Raw genomic sequence first — 15,829 nt, 5'->3', positions numbered from 1 at the left:
TAAGTGAGGTACTATTGGCTGCTCTGTAAATAAGGCATTTGAGGCTTGTGTTTTCCTGCATAGCCTTCAGCATTACCAAGAGAGAGGCAGAAATTAAAGCTAAAGTTTTAAATGTCTTGTTTTAGCATCATTATAATATGTTTTTTCATTAATGTTAGCATGCCCAGGGGGGTTGGGCAGCCAGTTGGCCTTGGACCCCCCAGAGGGTTTTTCTCTCCATACTAATAGTTATAGATAATAGATAAGTTAATAGATAAGTTAAGCTAAGAATCTTTATTGCCATTGTCACTTGACAACGAAATTGAGAAAGTGCAGGCGACTCAATGTGAGACATGAGTAATAAAGGAATATAATAAAAATATACAAATTGCACTGACTATACAAGTTGCACTTACTATACATATTGCACTGGATATATAAATTGCAGTTATGAAGTATAAAAATTAAAAGTTCTGTTTAGAGTTTAAGGTCATGATTGCTTTTGGGATAAAAGCTTTTGGTTTGTCCTGATTTCATTGTTCTGTATCTCTTTCCTCATGGCAAAAGCTGAAAGAGACAGTGACCCGGGATGTGATGAATCTTATAAAATGTCCATAGCTTTTTTCCGGCATCGGGAGGTATAGATTTGTTCCAGGGTGGGGAGAGGGCAGCCAATTGTCTTCTCTGCTGCCTGATGACCCTGTGGAGAGCTTTCGCACACGCAGAGTCCGTACGTAAGTACGCTCTCGATAGAACAGTGGTAAAAGGCAAGGCGCAGGCTTTTGGGGAGACGGTTCTTTCTGAGGATTCTTAGAAAATAGTCTCTGCTGCACCTTTTTCAGCAGTTCCTTTGTGTTAGCACTCCAGTCAGGTCATCCTCCAATTCAACTATGATGCTGTACTGGATGAACCATTCTGGAGAACATGTGGGCAGATATGAATAAATGTAAATGAAGCTTAGTTTTGTGCAGCCGACTAGTCTGGAGTGATTAGGAAGGTCACCATACGGGCCAGAGTGGGTCTGCAGCAGCTAGAGGAAGCTGCTTGGCTCCTAGATGGGATGGAGCTCCTTGGCGACCACATTAATTTGCACACGCACCTTTAAGCCAGAACGAGGCTGTGTAGGATAATGGCTGTGGCTGTCTGCATTCACGGAGAGAGATTCTCCCCATCACTCATTGGACTTGGCATCTCAGGTAGGGAGGTTCCGTGGAGTGAGAAACTCATACAGCCTGATGAGACGCTGCAATAACCTAGTGGAGCTGGGTACTCCAGCTACTACACTGTACACCCCAGGAGATCCAGCTGCTGTTACTAGACAAACACTCCTTTTATGTCTGTGTCTGTGTCCGTGCATGTTCCTGTGACGTCTGACAAGGAGGCAGCCATATAGTGTAAAGGTCAGTTTAATAGTTTTTATTCAGGTCCACCGCTATTTTTAGCCTTATGCTAATTATTATGCCACATATTCAGGGAAGACATCCTTCTCCACCTTAAGTCATTTATTCAGCACAGCGTATCATATTCAGTGTGGCCAGTCAGTGCTGCATGTGAGATGCAGGCACACCACAACATGTGCCCCAGTACCTCCCTCTCCATGTTTCTGGGTGTATTTTGACATCTAGCCCGGGGTAGCGCTCTGGAGCAAAGCTCCTCGTTTATGTTATATTAAAAATAATTATTTTACTAAAACTAACATTGCATCATGTACTGCAAGCACAGAGACAGGTATGTGGCATTGCAGTTATAAATGTACACACAGACACACACACACACACAACCTTTGGTCCGATTTCCTTCCTGAGTTCATGCTGCTGGTTCCCTGAACGTTTAAGGTATGTTTGTGTCACTAAATGGACCATCTGCATTGTTTCAGTTTTCGAGTGGGGAGACTGGTTTTTACTTCACACGAAAGCAGGCGTCCCTCATCCGGCCGCTCTCTTGAATGTTTTTTGCATATAGCGTCAACTGCGCAACTGTTTTTCCCTGGTTTACATCACAGTTGCTGCATTTGCTGTTGTGCTGCCGCATCCTTGTGAAGTACAAACCAACCCTTACACACCCTCATGTGCAGCTGCCCAACTTGGTCTATTTGCCCAACCTTGGTGACAAATTGTCACCACGGCTACGCACATGGCAGTGCATCCGTAACTGCAGTAAGCATGAACCAGCCTCCAGGGTGAGAACTACACACAGTGACTATTCACCAGAAACTGCCACGTATCTGGTGGCATTAAATCGATTATTCGCTGCTCTCACTAGGAATCTCAGGAATTAAAAGGACCGTTTGGAGATGTGAACCTGAGCAGTCTGAATGATGCTCTGTGGTTTGGACAGTTAGGGGAATTTGCAGGTTCTCCAGTCAACCTGTAAAATTTGCATGCTTTTTATATTTCTTCTGAGAGTGGCCCATAAATCTATTGTGACATAACCAGGTACCTTTGGATATGGCAAATAGTATTTGCATATAGTAGTGTTTGTTTAATGGAATTTTACTTATTGGCTGCAGTTATATTCATATGTTCAATTATTTTCTTAGCAAGGATTAGCAGCTCAGAATTTTCTCTCTTCACTCACCAGCCAAGGGCACAGTAATATAAACTAAATATGCAGATTCACACAAATGCACACAGATTCAACTTTTATTCAGTAATATCCCGACCCTATATCAAAGCTTGGAATCAGGGCCGATCCAGGCATATTTTAATTGACTGGTATCAGTTACCACAGCACATTCCAAAGTCTGATCTATGTAATTTCCTGTATCCCACCAATTTAGGTCAGTTGTGCAGATTGTAAGGTTCCACTGCATGCTGCAGTAAACCTGAGGCACTTTGCTTGAAACTACAAACTATGAAGATGTCAGCCATGTGGAAATTTTATTTAAATAGGAACCTCAAAGTAGCCTAGCAGCTACCTGCATGTTTGGAAAGCCTTTCTAGAGAAGGTAGCAGCAGAGCATCGTGTAATGCAACACACCGGCAAAATCACAAAGCTTACTATTGTTTGTCCACAATATCTTCTCTTACAGAATATGTTGTAGCTGTTGAGCTGTTCTTTTCTTCAGTGCCACTTCAGTGCTTATTGCTTCCATGATTTACTAAAACAAGTATAGTGCTCCACTATAACTGAATGTAATAAGCATAAGGATACACTGAATTTATTCAGATCACTGACTTTTGGGCGTCACAATATGCATCTCAATATCTCAGGCATGCCACTAATCTACTTACCAAATTGTGAGTGTAAGTAAATGTCCATAAACTACCAAAATGCCAGCATCCGGACAAATGTTTCACCTGTCATCTAAAGTCCTGGTGATGATACATCGCATATAATCGCAATTTAAATCGGGACGTGATCGTGACAGCCCGATCTAAAAGTGTCCCAAATTTTCCTCTCAGGATTAATGAGGTATGCATCTGTCTAGGCCTGTCACAAATCCCCTGATTGCCATTATTTGAGCTGGCCATGATTATTTTGCATAATCTGTTGAATTGTATTCATTCAATTATGTAAAAATAGCTGGACGAAACAGAAATATCATGTTTCCATTACTGATTCAGGTATTGATTCTGTCATGTATGTAACTGTTTCAACACTCTCTATGTCATAGTATCTGTTCTGTAGCCTGCACTTCCGGTTTGTTCTGACTGCTGAGGCTCGTAGGCTGCCTGTGCGTCTGAGTGCAATGTCACACACGGGGTGTTACTAAAGATGCAGCAGAGATTTCACCACTGCGCTTAATCAATGAAGAGTGTAGCTGGAGTGGCATCTGGAAATACTTTGGCTTTGTGCCAGATGAAGACTGTAAACCACAGGACAAATACAAGCCTGTATGCAAGTTGGGCCTCCGCACAAGACAATGGGGGCAAACACCACAAATTTAGCTAAAATTTAAAGGCCTGACACGCGACACAGTGCAAAGATTTGAGAGAGGCATCTTATTTCTGAATGTTAATGTGTATGAGCCTGTTGTGGTTGCAGTAGAAATTTAACCATTAAAAATAAGAATTTTACCATAACTAATTATGCATTTTGCATATACACTTTGCGAGGCATGGTTATTATTGTTAATGAAAACATTTTTAGAAGTTGAAATAAGATGAAAATAAAAAACTAAACACCCTGAAAACAAATCAAAATGATATAAAAAGAAACATCAAATACCTTCTTTTACAGTTTTTAGATACTTTGTAGCTAAAGTAATGTTTTGTTTAGCTTTTATTTAATGCACATGAAATATAGAAATAGACAATGGCACTACATCATGACATTTTGTAGTACTCAGTTCTACAACTTTACATCTATCCCTAGAAATAAAATTACTGCATATTCATTTAGTTTTATGTAGGTCCTACCCTTAAATTAAAAACTAATAAAACCACCCTATAAACTGAAACTACACCTATTCAAAAAATCAAGCTATAATAATACTACCACAACGGCACAGACAAGTAAATGACATTGCAGTTACAAGCATATTTTATTTTAGTTTGCAGCCAGCTAGGAGTCTTTTTAATCCCATAGTGAGGAAACCCATAAATGCTGGTATTTTCAGACTTCCTCTGTCCGCCTGTGTTTGAATCAGCTGGCCATATTTTGTTTTTAGTCTAATCAGTGTGTGTAAAAAAAAAAAAAAAAGTGTTTAGTCTGATCCCCCCCAATGCAATCAATGTGCCAAAGTGACAAAAATTACATCACCACAGCTGCACATGTGACGGTGCATCCGCAGTATGGATGCACCAACATATAGTGGTTTTAGACTTAAAATGCGTGGGATTGCAAGGTGGAGGTAGCTTGTGACCAGCAATGCAGCAACACTGGTATATCATGTTGAGTTATAGCTACCCAGCCAAAGCTTTACATAAAGGCTACCTTCCGTGAGGAGGATTGCGCTGGAGCGGCTGCTCGGAGCAGTGTCTTCTAGCACTGCTGCTGTGCTCAGATTATGGGAGCATGTTCTGGTTACACTCATGACCGTCACTGATCTGTCTGTTTTTGGTGGGTTCTTCCTTTCACTTCTCCTTGAAGTCGGTGAACAGCCTGCATATCCCACAGAGCTTATCTACCTGCCCCAGGCTGCTGAGCGCTGGCAGCCAGTGCTGCTTTCATAAGCTCTTTTTAAGAAGCCTGGGAGCCTGAGGAAGAGGATGGAGAGGTGAAGACTTTTGGTCAGTCTCCAGGGATTCATCTCGAAATCCAGAATACAGGTTCTGCTGCCAAAGAGGTGTAGGAGTTTAAATGGCGTAGGTGTGTGTGTGTGTCTGTGTGTGTAAAGGACATTGGCTGCGATTAATACCATTAGTTGTGAAAAAGAGCCACATGAAACACAAACTGTCAAAGCTCCCCCTACCCCTGTTTCGGCACTTTTTCGCAGCAGTGACAGAATGCAGAGGGGTACACATACTGTTGTGTGTGCTGCTTGTTCCCAGGACAAACAAGTGGGCGGGATCTCAGAGGTGGGTGTTGCTGTTGTAACAGCAGAGCATGTGGGGACACTGCAGTTCACTCCAGTGCAGCCTGCGGGAGTTTGTGGGTGCACAGGGTGACTGAGTTGATGCTGACGCTTGGCACTGGGGTGCTATTTGCCTGTGGGTGTTCATACTGGCTCCTGTGCCACTGCCAATGCATGCACGCGGCCTCCTGCCTGTTTATTGTGCTGAACTGCTGCTTTCTGATGGATTATAATTTAACACCCCCCCCCCCCCCCCTACAGTTTCTCCGTCTCTTTCTGCCGACTGGGTTGTGATTATTAAGGAGATGCTTCTGTCATGTTGATCAAACCCGAACTGGATTGGGAAGGAAAAACCCCTGCACACAAAAAGCTCTTTGTAGTTCTGTTTTTTTCCCCTGCTCTAGTTCCTTGTAGCATGTCTCTGCAGCGTGTGTGTTGTGGCCACCCAGCTGCATTGCTACATGCTCCACTAACCGGCAGAGGAAGCCGCTTTTGCTGGCCGCCATACCTGTACCGGTCGTATATATGTGTCTACGTGACATAACATTCACAGGACTTGCCACCCGAGCGGGGTTTTGCATCTTGTGTGGCCCAGGCGGCAGGGCATGAACAGTCTGTTGGTCTCTTCATGCAGCACAGCAGGCTTACAACGCCCGCACCTCTGCTGTTACTGTAGCTGTCACTGCTGAACATTCTGACCTCGTCCTGGAGTATCAAAGTGGCTGTTTTAACCGGTCACTCCTGCCATTGTGCTATAGCTAGTGAGTCCACTCTCGTAGCACTAGCAAACGTAACCATTACCTTTTTTTCTACTTTTTTTTTTAAACTTCATATTAGTGCTGATGTAAATTACATCTGTTCAGTCATAGGGGCTCATTGCTATTATTCGCCATTATACCAGCTGCAAATGATATTATTGTTGAAAATATTTAGTAGATTTTTATTTTAGATTGTTTGTATGTGTTGTCTTACTTTGCAAGGTTAAAGGTGACAGGCTCGATAGGCCTGATTTTGTTTTTGGTCTTATTTTCTTTTTCAATGATAAAACTATAGATGATGCTTCTTAACAATCATGACATGGGCATTTTTTGTGGTGGTGTAATGCAGTGGGCAGTAATGTTTTGTATGGAGCTACTTATGAATTTTCTTTTTGTGGAAAATTATAATCGAAAGAGAAGCCAGTGACTTATCTCCTCACAGAAGTAGTGTTTTGAAATTAATACAGTGGTACCTCAGTATACGTCCTTAATCCGTTCCAGATCCTTGGACTTATACCAAACTAATTTTTCCCATAAGAAATAAAGGGAAAATGACTAATACGTTCCCATGAAAGAAAAAATCCTTTTGTTATTGGCATATTATACATTGATGGGGTTGTATAAAATAATTTAAACACTGCTTAATACTAAAACACATAAATACAAAAGCAATTAGATAAATGAAAAGAGAGTTATAGCGTGGGTTGTTCACTGAATGGTAGCAACTGGCATACTGATGCTCGTGGGCAGTCGTGACTTATTCTCCAGAGAGGTAAACAAGGGTAGCGCGCGGTGTCGTGACTCATTTTGACCCATACAAGTTCTAGCACGTGAGTCGTATTCCAAACAAAGGTCGTATACCAAACAAAGGTCGTATTCCAAACAAAATTTTTCGCGTCCAAGCAGGACGTATACCAAGTTACCGCTGTACTTTGATACCCATAACATTTTCCTTTAATACTTTGTGTGTTTGTCTCTCTCTGCAGGAGTGTTTGTGTGTGTGATTGTGTGTGAATAAAGCAGACTGCTGCCCATCCTGTGGGTGAAGAGTATTAAAATGTAAAGTGAAGTGCACACTCGAGTCTCAATAGGAAGACTGCGGTGAGCACATTTATTTTGTGCTGTCAAACATGTGATATTATAATACATGTTGAAGTCAGGCTGTTTTATCCAGTTTGCTTTATTTCAGTTACAGGAAAGAGGTTCCACAGGCAATATTTTGGTAAGACTTGAAGAGGTCATACTGAGTAGATATGAATTTTAAAGTTGGCTGGTATGCACTGTACACTAACTGCTTCACAGCTGGCAGATATGTTTCGGTCAAATGTCTATGCTTTTTAAATGCCATCAATTGGGTTTTTGCTAGATAAATTTAGCTGACTTGCATTAGCCTGTAGTTGGCTACTGGTGGCCTGTGATTACTGTCCTCAGGGCCCACGCAATGTGCAGTATCTTATAGGGTACAGCTCAGAAAGCACTAGCGCCTCTCACTGCTGGGTTCTGGAATGGCTGCTATAGTACTATCCATAGTGCCATAATAATGCAACAATGAACTTTTCATTCTTAAGAACATAAATAAAACCTCAACCAAAAAAAAAAATAGATTCTCAGGCACTGTTAACAAAAATTGCATTGTATATTAAACATCTGGCACAGTGGTATAGAGAGTCATTCTTTCCTTTACAAGCAATATACTATCACCCCAGTATTGTGGAGACTTCACTCAGTGATACAAACAAACCTCAGTTGTTCATTGGAAAACTAAAAGGAAGTGAGATAGAAGTCAATGCAAATATTGTATTTGTGCTACATTACTATTTGGAAAATACCGGCTCCTACTTGGACAAAGCATTTTGAACACATGGTCAGGTTGGTTGTTTTGCTCAGAAATTCAGTGCCCTGATTTATATGACACCTGTACTTGATATCATAACATTGCCTTACCTATTTGGCAACGCAGTGACATGGCCGTCATGGAGGACAAGTCAGAGGTTCACAAATCAGAGAGCAACATGACAAACCTTTTTAATCACCTCAAAAAAAAAAAACACCCAAAACAGTATGCGGTATCGCCCACCTGTATGTGCTTGTGCAATATCCACCGTATCTTCTGTAATTCCAGAGAACTCTCTCTCTCTCTCTCAGCAGAACACACGTACTATTGTTGGTACCCTTCTCGTGACAACAGAACGCAGGGAATGAAAGTAGTGTGTGAGGAGACAGTGGGAAATGGTACTTATAACATCCATACCACACTTCAATGTGACTTAAGAGCAGCTTTGCCTGGCACGTGAAGTATGACCATTCAGGATTGCAAATGGCCCAGCACTGCGTTGCATGTGTTGTGGCGAGCATGCTTTCATGTGAAGTATGGATCAGCCCTGAGCAGCGCCTGCGACACAGAGAGCGGAAAAGACGGCTAAAGAAATACCACTGGCTATGTTGGAGGCATTTATTCTTGTGTGTAAACATGATTTGCCAATATTGAGGCTAGAGAAAAATTTGAGGTTATGTCCATACATTGTGCGATAAATCGATAACATAATTATTGTGACAAGTGTAGTAATGACACAGGAGCTGCATCTCACAAATCCCTGTCGTTAGGGGATTACCTGACACTTTGTAATTACCCCTGATGCTTTTTATATCCACCCCTGCCTCCCTTTATACTCACCCCTGCCTCCCATTAGATCCACCCCTTCCTCCCTTTATACTCAACCCTGTGGCCCTTTAGATCCACCCCTGCCTCCCTTTATACCTGCCCCTGATTTCTTGCACCACTCTGTTGTTGTGTGTCAGACACCTCATCACTGCAAACCTTTCAAAGTTTGCATTCGGGGGAGTGACTGTGTATACGCTTTGTTGTCTCTTTATGCCACATATTGCCCATGGGGGAAGGTCCTCAATGGGGAGCCCAATGAGTCTTACATGATCAAATCCAGTGTGAGACACTGATATGCTGATAATTAAGGAACCTGACATATTTTAAGCCCCGCACGGGCTCAGTTTGTCATGTTTTATTGACAGTGTATTTAATATGAATTGCTTCTTAAGTACTTGGGTTGTAAAAATTTGTAAGATTATAAATGGCATTGGATGGAGGATCCTCTTGGCAATGAGGAGTTCTGTTTTTGTCAAATAACAAAGTGCATGCTTTCTGCAATAGAAGCTTGAGCCCTCTGCATGCCTGTGTTGCAGGTCGTCGTCCCCCAGACACCCAGTGATGATGCTCTTGGACGGCACCTCTCTGTAGAAGGAGCATGTCCAGCCACCCCCAGTCTGTGGCCCAGGGTCGCCGGGTCGTAGACGCCCGACACCTTCCTAGCCCGGCAGCGCTACCGTTGCAGCTGGCCCGAACACATGCGGTAAGTCCTCCCGACCCATTCTAAGCGGAGTGGATGGTATGGCAGTAAACCCAGCTCAGACCATCTCCATTTTTACGGGGAATTTTACTGTAGAAGTTAATCACGTCTTAACTCCGGAGACCGGCTGTTCGCCTTGTTTTCCTTGAATCTACATTTGTGTTAACCCCTTATTTTCACTGCAGCCAGTGGCGCCAGGAGGGCTTAGGTGCAGGGACGAAGCAGGCGTGCTAACTGTGTGTTTCTGCACTGCAGGATGTAGCACTGGTGGAGTACCACACGCACCCGCGTGACTATGCTTCCCACCTGAGCCATGGAGCCCTGGCCCAGCCACACCGTCGCCGGCCCTCCCTGCTGTCCGAGTTCCAGCCAGGGAATGAGAGGTAGTCCCCCCCACACAGCCTATGGCTGTCGTGATATTTAAGTTCTGTAGGCAAACTGCATTCTCATTTTCTTTTAACGCGAAGTACTTCGACGTAACTAAGACTTTGCCTCTATTTTTATTTGGACCCTGATCCCCTATGCTCCATCTTCCCTCTGCCATATTGCGAAGTAATTGAGAAGCCAAGTTTTAATTGATGCTTTTGAAAAATTGAGCAGTCGAGTTTATTCAAGTTATGACGGCTATATATAGCTGCGTTTTAGATATGACGTAATAGAAGTGGTACACTGATAACCATGATAACCAGGCTGGGGATGGACTTGCCAGCAGTGAACCTTGCAGAGATTGCCCACTGAGATTCGTGAAACAGTGGAAAGATCAATCTGCAAGCCAGATTTAACAATGAATTAAAAGTTGCTGGTTTGGAGTTGCAGGTTAGGAATTTGGTCTCATTCCACCCTATTTTCTATTGCTTAATTAGTTCAGGTGGGCTGGTACTTTATGACCTATCCTGAACTGAACTGAACTGAACTTTGGCATTCGGATCGTACAACAAGGAGTACACAGCTGAATGAAATTGTACAAACATAGACAGAATACAAGTGCATGCTATACAACAGCAAATAAACATAATGGACAGCATAGACAGACACGTTCATGTATAGTCTAATATAGGCTGAAATAAAGAATAGTCCCCGTCATAAGAATATTGCATGTTATATTTCACGTAGTTGCATTATTGCACAATGTGACAAAAAAAAAACTTGGTGAATGGTGCAACAACATCTTACAAGAAGACATCCATGGAGCCACCCATTAATACATAGTTAGCCATAGACAACTATAAACTATATGCCCTTTAGCATGTGCACCATGCTTTATACATACATACACACACGCACACTACTATTACTTCATATCTAAAACAGTGAGCAAATTCAAGTTGACTAAACTGCTATACATGCATGTCAGTGCAGATATTACGTAATATTATATACACTATATTGCCAAAAGTATAGGGATACCTCTCCAAATAATTGAATTCAGGTGCTCACTTCCATAGCCACACGTATATACAAAATGGTGTTAAAGTGACAAGAAACATTCTAGTAAAGCACAGAAATAGCAGCAATTTAAGAGAGATGAGTTCTTGATGTGTCTTCAAACAATCTGTGTGTGTGTTCAGGGATTCAGTCACAACAGGTCAGCATGTTGTGTGCTGGTTGATGGAGTTCAGTAATTTGATTGTCTGTGGGAAGAAACTCCTACTGAGTCAGGCAGTCTTGCTCCGCGTTCTAAGTGGTGAATAAGCCAACAAAATCGCCTTGTCATTCAGGCTCATTCACACGTACTCTGCTGCAGTGTCTCCTGGCCTTTTCTCTGCCACGGCACACTTTTCCTAAAGTCATCATCCCTGGACACACCACTGATTAACGCATACTACTTATTGGCTCTTGTCAGTAAAACATATCATATTACTCTCAACCTGTTGGTTGAAACATATGTATGTGAATGGGGGGTAATTAGTGTTGCACAGTATACCAATACTGAAGAAGTACTGTGAAACCTTATCATGAAAAACAATACTATTTTCTAGGGGTGGGCGATATAACCAAAATTTTCTATCACGGTAGAAGCAATTTTCTACCTCGATAACGATATATATCACAATATAGCAATTTGTATCTGGAAATGCATAAATAAAAATTCAAACACAAAGAAACTTTTATATAATGTAATTTTATTTAAACTGTGAATTGCAGCATTACTTTAAGTAAAAAAACAACCATACTATTTACTGCAATGTATTGTACTGCATTCTTTGACATATTCGTTTGGATGCTTGGATTTGAGATGATAGAAAAGGTTTGACGTGTTTCCACCGCTTGCTAAAACAGTGCTCTTGCATACCTTGCAAATCACGTTCGTCTCATTCGTATCACTTTTCCTATACTCAAACCAATTCCACACCACAGACGATGCACCATTTCTCTTTACAATCTCCTCGTTGTTGGTTTCGTCACATGTAAGCAAACTCACCGCTGCACCGTCTTCTTCCATTGTCGAAGTGAAAGTGTATTGCGTGGTTACCTAACGTGCAACGTCACGTGATCTCAATCGCGATCAAGACGATAGACCAAAATCTCTATCGGTTGACAGATTTCTACCGGTTAGTCGTGTCTACCGGTATATCGCCCACCCCTACTATTTTCTGTTTTTTTTAGTCTTGGTTTTTAAGAGTTTTCCCTATCATAAGCATACATTTGGGGGGGGGGGTACAGGTGGACATGCCCACCCCCCCGTATTTACATTCAATTAATATCTCATCCATCCATTTTCAAACCCGCTTATCCTTCTGGGTCGTGGGGGGGTCCGGAGCCTATCCTCCGGCGAGAAACAACCCAGGATGGGGGGCCAGCCCATCACAGGGCACACTCATACACCATTCACACCTGTGGGAAATGTAGTAACTCCAGTTAGCTTTAGCATTTCTTTGGACTATGGGGGGGAAACCTGAGTACCCGGAGGAAACCCCACGACAACATGGGGAAAACATGCAAACTCTGCACACATGTAACCCAGACAGAGACTCGAACCCGGGTCCCAGAGGTGTGAGACAACAACACTAAGCACTGCACTACCATGCCACCCCTAAACCGTTTACCTGGAGTGAGGTTCGAACCCATGCAGACATTATCCCTTTAATTGGATCTTAAGTCTTTAGTTAAGCACTCAGCCATTGAATAATTTAAATAATTTAAGTTTTTTTTTTTCCTGTGAGTTTTTACCTGGAGAACCCCTACCCTTTGTTAAAATGGTTTAGTCTAAACTCCAGACACTCTGCTCGCAGGTCAGGACCTAAGATACCACATACCTGCGAGTGGAAAAGCCCAGTATGGCTTTGTTTAACTCATTGAAGACCTCGTATCATAACCAAGAGTTATTCTATAAAACACTATCTGAAAGGGTGGGATTTAATTGTCTCGTCGATCAGTTTCCATGAATAATATCTTATTGCAAACTGCAATTAGCTTGGTTAATTAATAGCACAGCGCAAATAGCAACACAGATAACGCACAGGTATGTAGCATTTCTGTCAGTCACGATTCTCATCCCACTGTATTTGCTGTCAGGGCATAAGAATGAGTAAGAAGCCTGGCAAAAACTGGCATAGAGTCAGTCATTCAGTTATCAGAAACTCATCAAAAATCATTTAGTTTATAAACAATGCTGTCAGAAAGTCCTTTTTATTGCTAAGAGATTCAATAAATCCCCTGTATTTACTTATGGGTCTCTAGAAGATCTTCTAGTTGCTGTTTTATATGTTGTCTGTGCAAGTGATTCTTTCCACAAAGGATGTTTGTGAGAGATGATGGGGTGTAGTAGACTGACAGGGGCACCCTTAGGTGAGCTCATTTTTTTCCACAGTGCAAGACCTGGCATTTGTGGTGGAATCTTGCATCTTGTGTAATTTTAATAATTCCAGCAAATTCAGCGTATTTGATGCAGGAGAGTATCTTACTTAAACTGCCTTATTAGTGAAGATGGATGTCAGTAAAAATGAAAGATTATCACTATATATATTACAACTGTGACAGCAATATTTAACAAATTAAAAAAAAAAAAACTGTACAGCGTGACTACAGAATCGTCCGGTAACGCAATGGGACGTCACATGTCTGACCCTGACATAGTAAGTTCCCCCAATGTTAATATGAAAACGACGTCGTGGTTCCCTATGATTCGCGTCGCTGTGCAACAGCGGGTCAGCATCTCTACTTCGTCTCCCATCTCCTTGCAAGCGCAGTGGGCATGTCGGCGTTTTTTTCTTTTTATCTCTCACTGTGCAGCTTTCAAAGACGGGAGAGTAGGGATGGGGACAATTTTTTGTGACACTGTTCATTTGATCAAGTTAGCCTAAAAGATTTGTTCTTATTCATTCACTTCCTGTACGCATAAAATAGATCTGAAACACTTGTGTCCTGATATGTCAAAAAATAGCCTATTATTTAGGCTAAATAATGCTAAGGAATAAGCTAAATACCACTAAGTGGTGACATGATTAATTTGACTGATATTGACAAAATATGTAGTTACGCCTATTTAATAGAAGAAATTTTGAATTCTGTTTTCTGTCATCAATTTATCCATTGATTTTTAATTAATTTAGTTTTTTTGCTATGGTATGGTTTCAGTATTGGAATCGAAATATTTTAGGCTGGTATCATATTGAAGTCGTGACTTTGGTATCGTGACAACACTAGCAATCATATTGTCAGCTACGTTTGATTACTTGACAAGTGTGCTTAAAGCTAAATGGACGATTAAATATATTAAAAGTTGCATATACACAAAGCTTTTTCTTTGTCTAAGCCACTTAAATTATGAATGTATTGTAACTATTAATTCACATGCTTATCTCATTAGTTTGTTTGAACGCCGGCATTTCGAAACCTGTGAGCGTTTACTTAGGCTCACAATTTGGTAAGCAAATGAATAATATACTTAAAATATTAATGAGGTATATTATGACACCCAAAAGTTAGTAAACTGTATAAATTCGGCGCATCCTTATGTTTTATTAAACTTGTTGGACTTTAAAAAGCAAAAAGTATGTCACACCACAGATGTCTTTTTTACCTGTTTATCCATAATATCTCCTCTTTCAAAAAGATCTTGTGGCTGCTGAGCTGTCCCTTTCTTCACCGCCACTTCAGGGCTTATCGCTTCCATGAATTACTAAAACAGTGGCGTGTGGCGTGCTCCACTAGCCAAATTTAATAAACATAAAGATACACCAAATTTATAGAGATTACTAACTTTTGGCCATCACAATACGCATCTCATTAATATTTTAGACGTGCCACTAATTTGCTTACCAAATTGTGGGTGTAAGTAACCATCCATTTACTGAAAAGCCGGCGTCCGGACAAATGTTTCATCCGTCATCTAAAGCCCTGGTGATTATTGTGCATGTGCCATATAATCGTGATTAAGTCATGACTGTGCCTGGCTAGTTCTAATGGCACACTGGTTGAAAAACAGTACTCTAATTTGTGTACACGCAGGCTGACATGTTGGCATTCATATCCACATCCCATCAAGCAGAAACTCTTAATTTAAAAGGCTTGTTGGTGCTCGGACGTGGGCGCTCTATTTAAAATGCCAACGTGTCGGTAGCTCAGCTTTTCCGCACTTAAGCCTAGTCGACTCCTCAACAGCATGCGTTTGTAATGTGCCATTTGTTTGACTTGTATGTCGTTTTTCAAAAAAGCATCTGATAAATAAAAGTAAATGTAATTTTAGTGCTGTATTGCAATTCTATTTCAGACAGATCTCCCAAAAAATGCGTGTCAGTAGTCACTGTGCAGATGTGGGCACTCTACTGACACGATGGCATTCTAAACGGTCACTGCTCAGACGAGGGCTCTCTGTTTAGAATGTCAACGTGTCAGTAGTCACTGCGCAGACGTGGGCGCTCTGTTTAGAATGTCAACGTGTCAGTAGTCACTGCGCAGACGTGGGCGCTCTGTTTAGAATGCCAACGTGTCAGTAGTCACTGCGCAGACGTGGGCGCTCTGTTTAGAATGCCAACGTGTCAGTAGTCACTGCGCAGACGTGGGCGCTCTGTTTAGAATGCCAACGTGTCAGTAGTCACTGTAGAGACGTGGGCGCTCTGTTTAGAATGCCAACGTGTTAGTAGTCACTGTGCAGACATCGGTGGTCTGTTTAGAATGCTAACGTGTTAGTAGTCCCTGCTCAGACTGAAGAATCACATTGGTTTGCAACCTTCTGAGGGCATCTGGGCCGTATATGCAAACGAACATGCAAACAAACTCTCGTTAGGTGGATGCCATTTCCCCCGGGACTGGCTGACCCTGCTCTTGCA

General features: G+C 41.8%; 1 protein-coding gene across 3 annotated transcripts in view; it reads left to right on the top strand.

Annotated features, from left to right (window-relative positions):
• The window catches only part of ncor2 (nuclear receptor corepressor 2), a 151,436-nt gene that overhangs the window by 43,262 nt on the left and 92,345 nt on the right, over positions 1-15,829 (top strand). For all 3 annotated transcript variants that reach the window (XM_072708012.1, XM_072708011.1, XM_072708010.1), the window contains exons 2-3: positions 9,394-9,560; positions 9,813-9,940. In XM_072708012.1, coding sequence (XP_072564113.1) covers positions 9,456-9,560; positions 9,813-9,940 — 233 coding nt within the window. In that variant the 5' untranslated portion in view covers positions 9,394-9,455. The remainder of the gene's footprint in view (positions 1-9,393; positions 9,561-9,812; positions 9,941-15,829) is intronic.

This window comes from Paramormyrops kingsleyae, chromosome 2, assembly GCF_048594095.1.
Source record: "Paramormyrops kingsleyae isolate MSU_618 chromosome 2, PKINGS_0.4, whole genome shotgun sequence".
In the NCBI taxonomy this organism is placed as follows: Eukaryota; Metazoa; Chordata; class Actinopteri; order Osteoglossiformes; family Mormyridae; genus Paramormyrops; species Paramormyrops kingsleyae.
The sequence above is the reverse complement of the archived record's forward strand: the minus strand, read 5'-3'. Positions and strand labels throughout refer to the sequence as shown.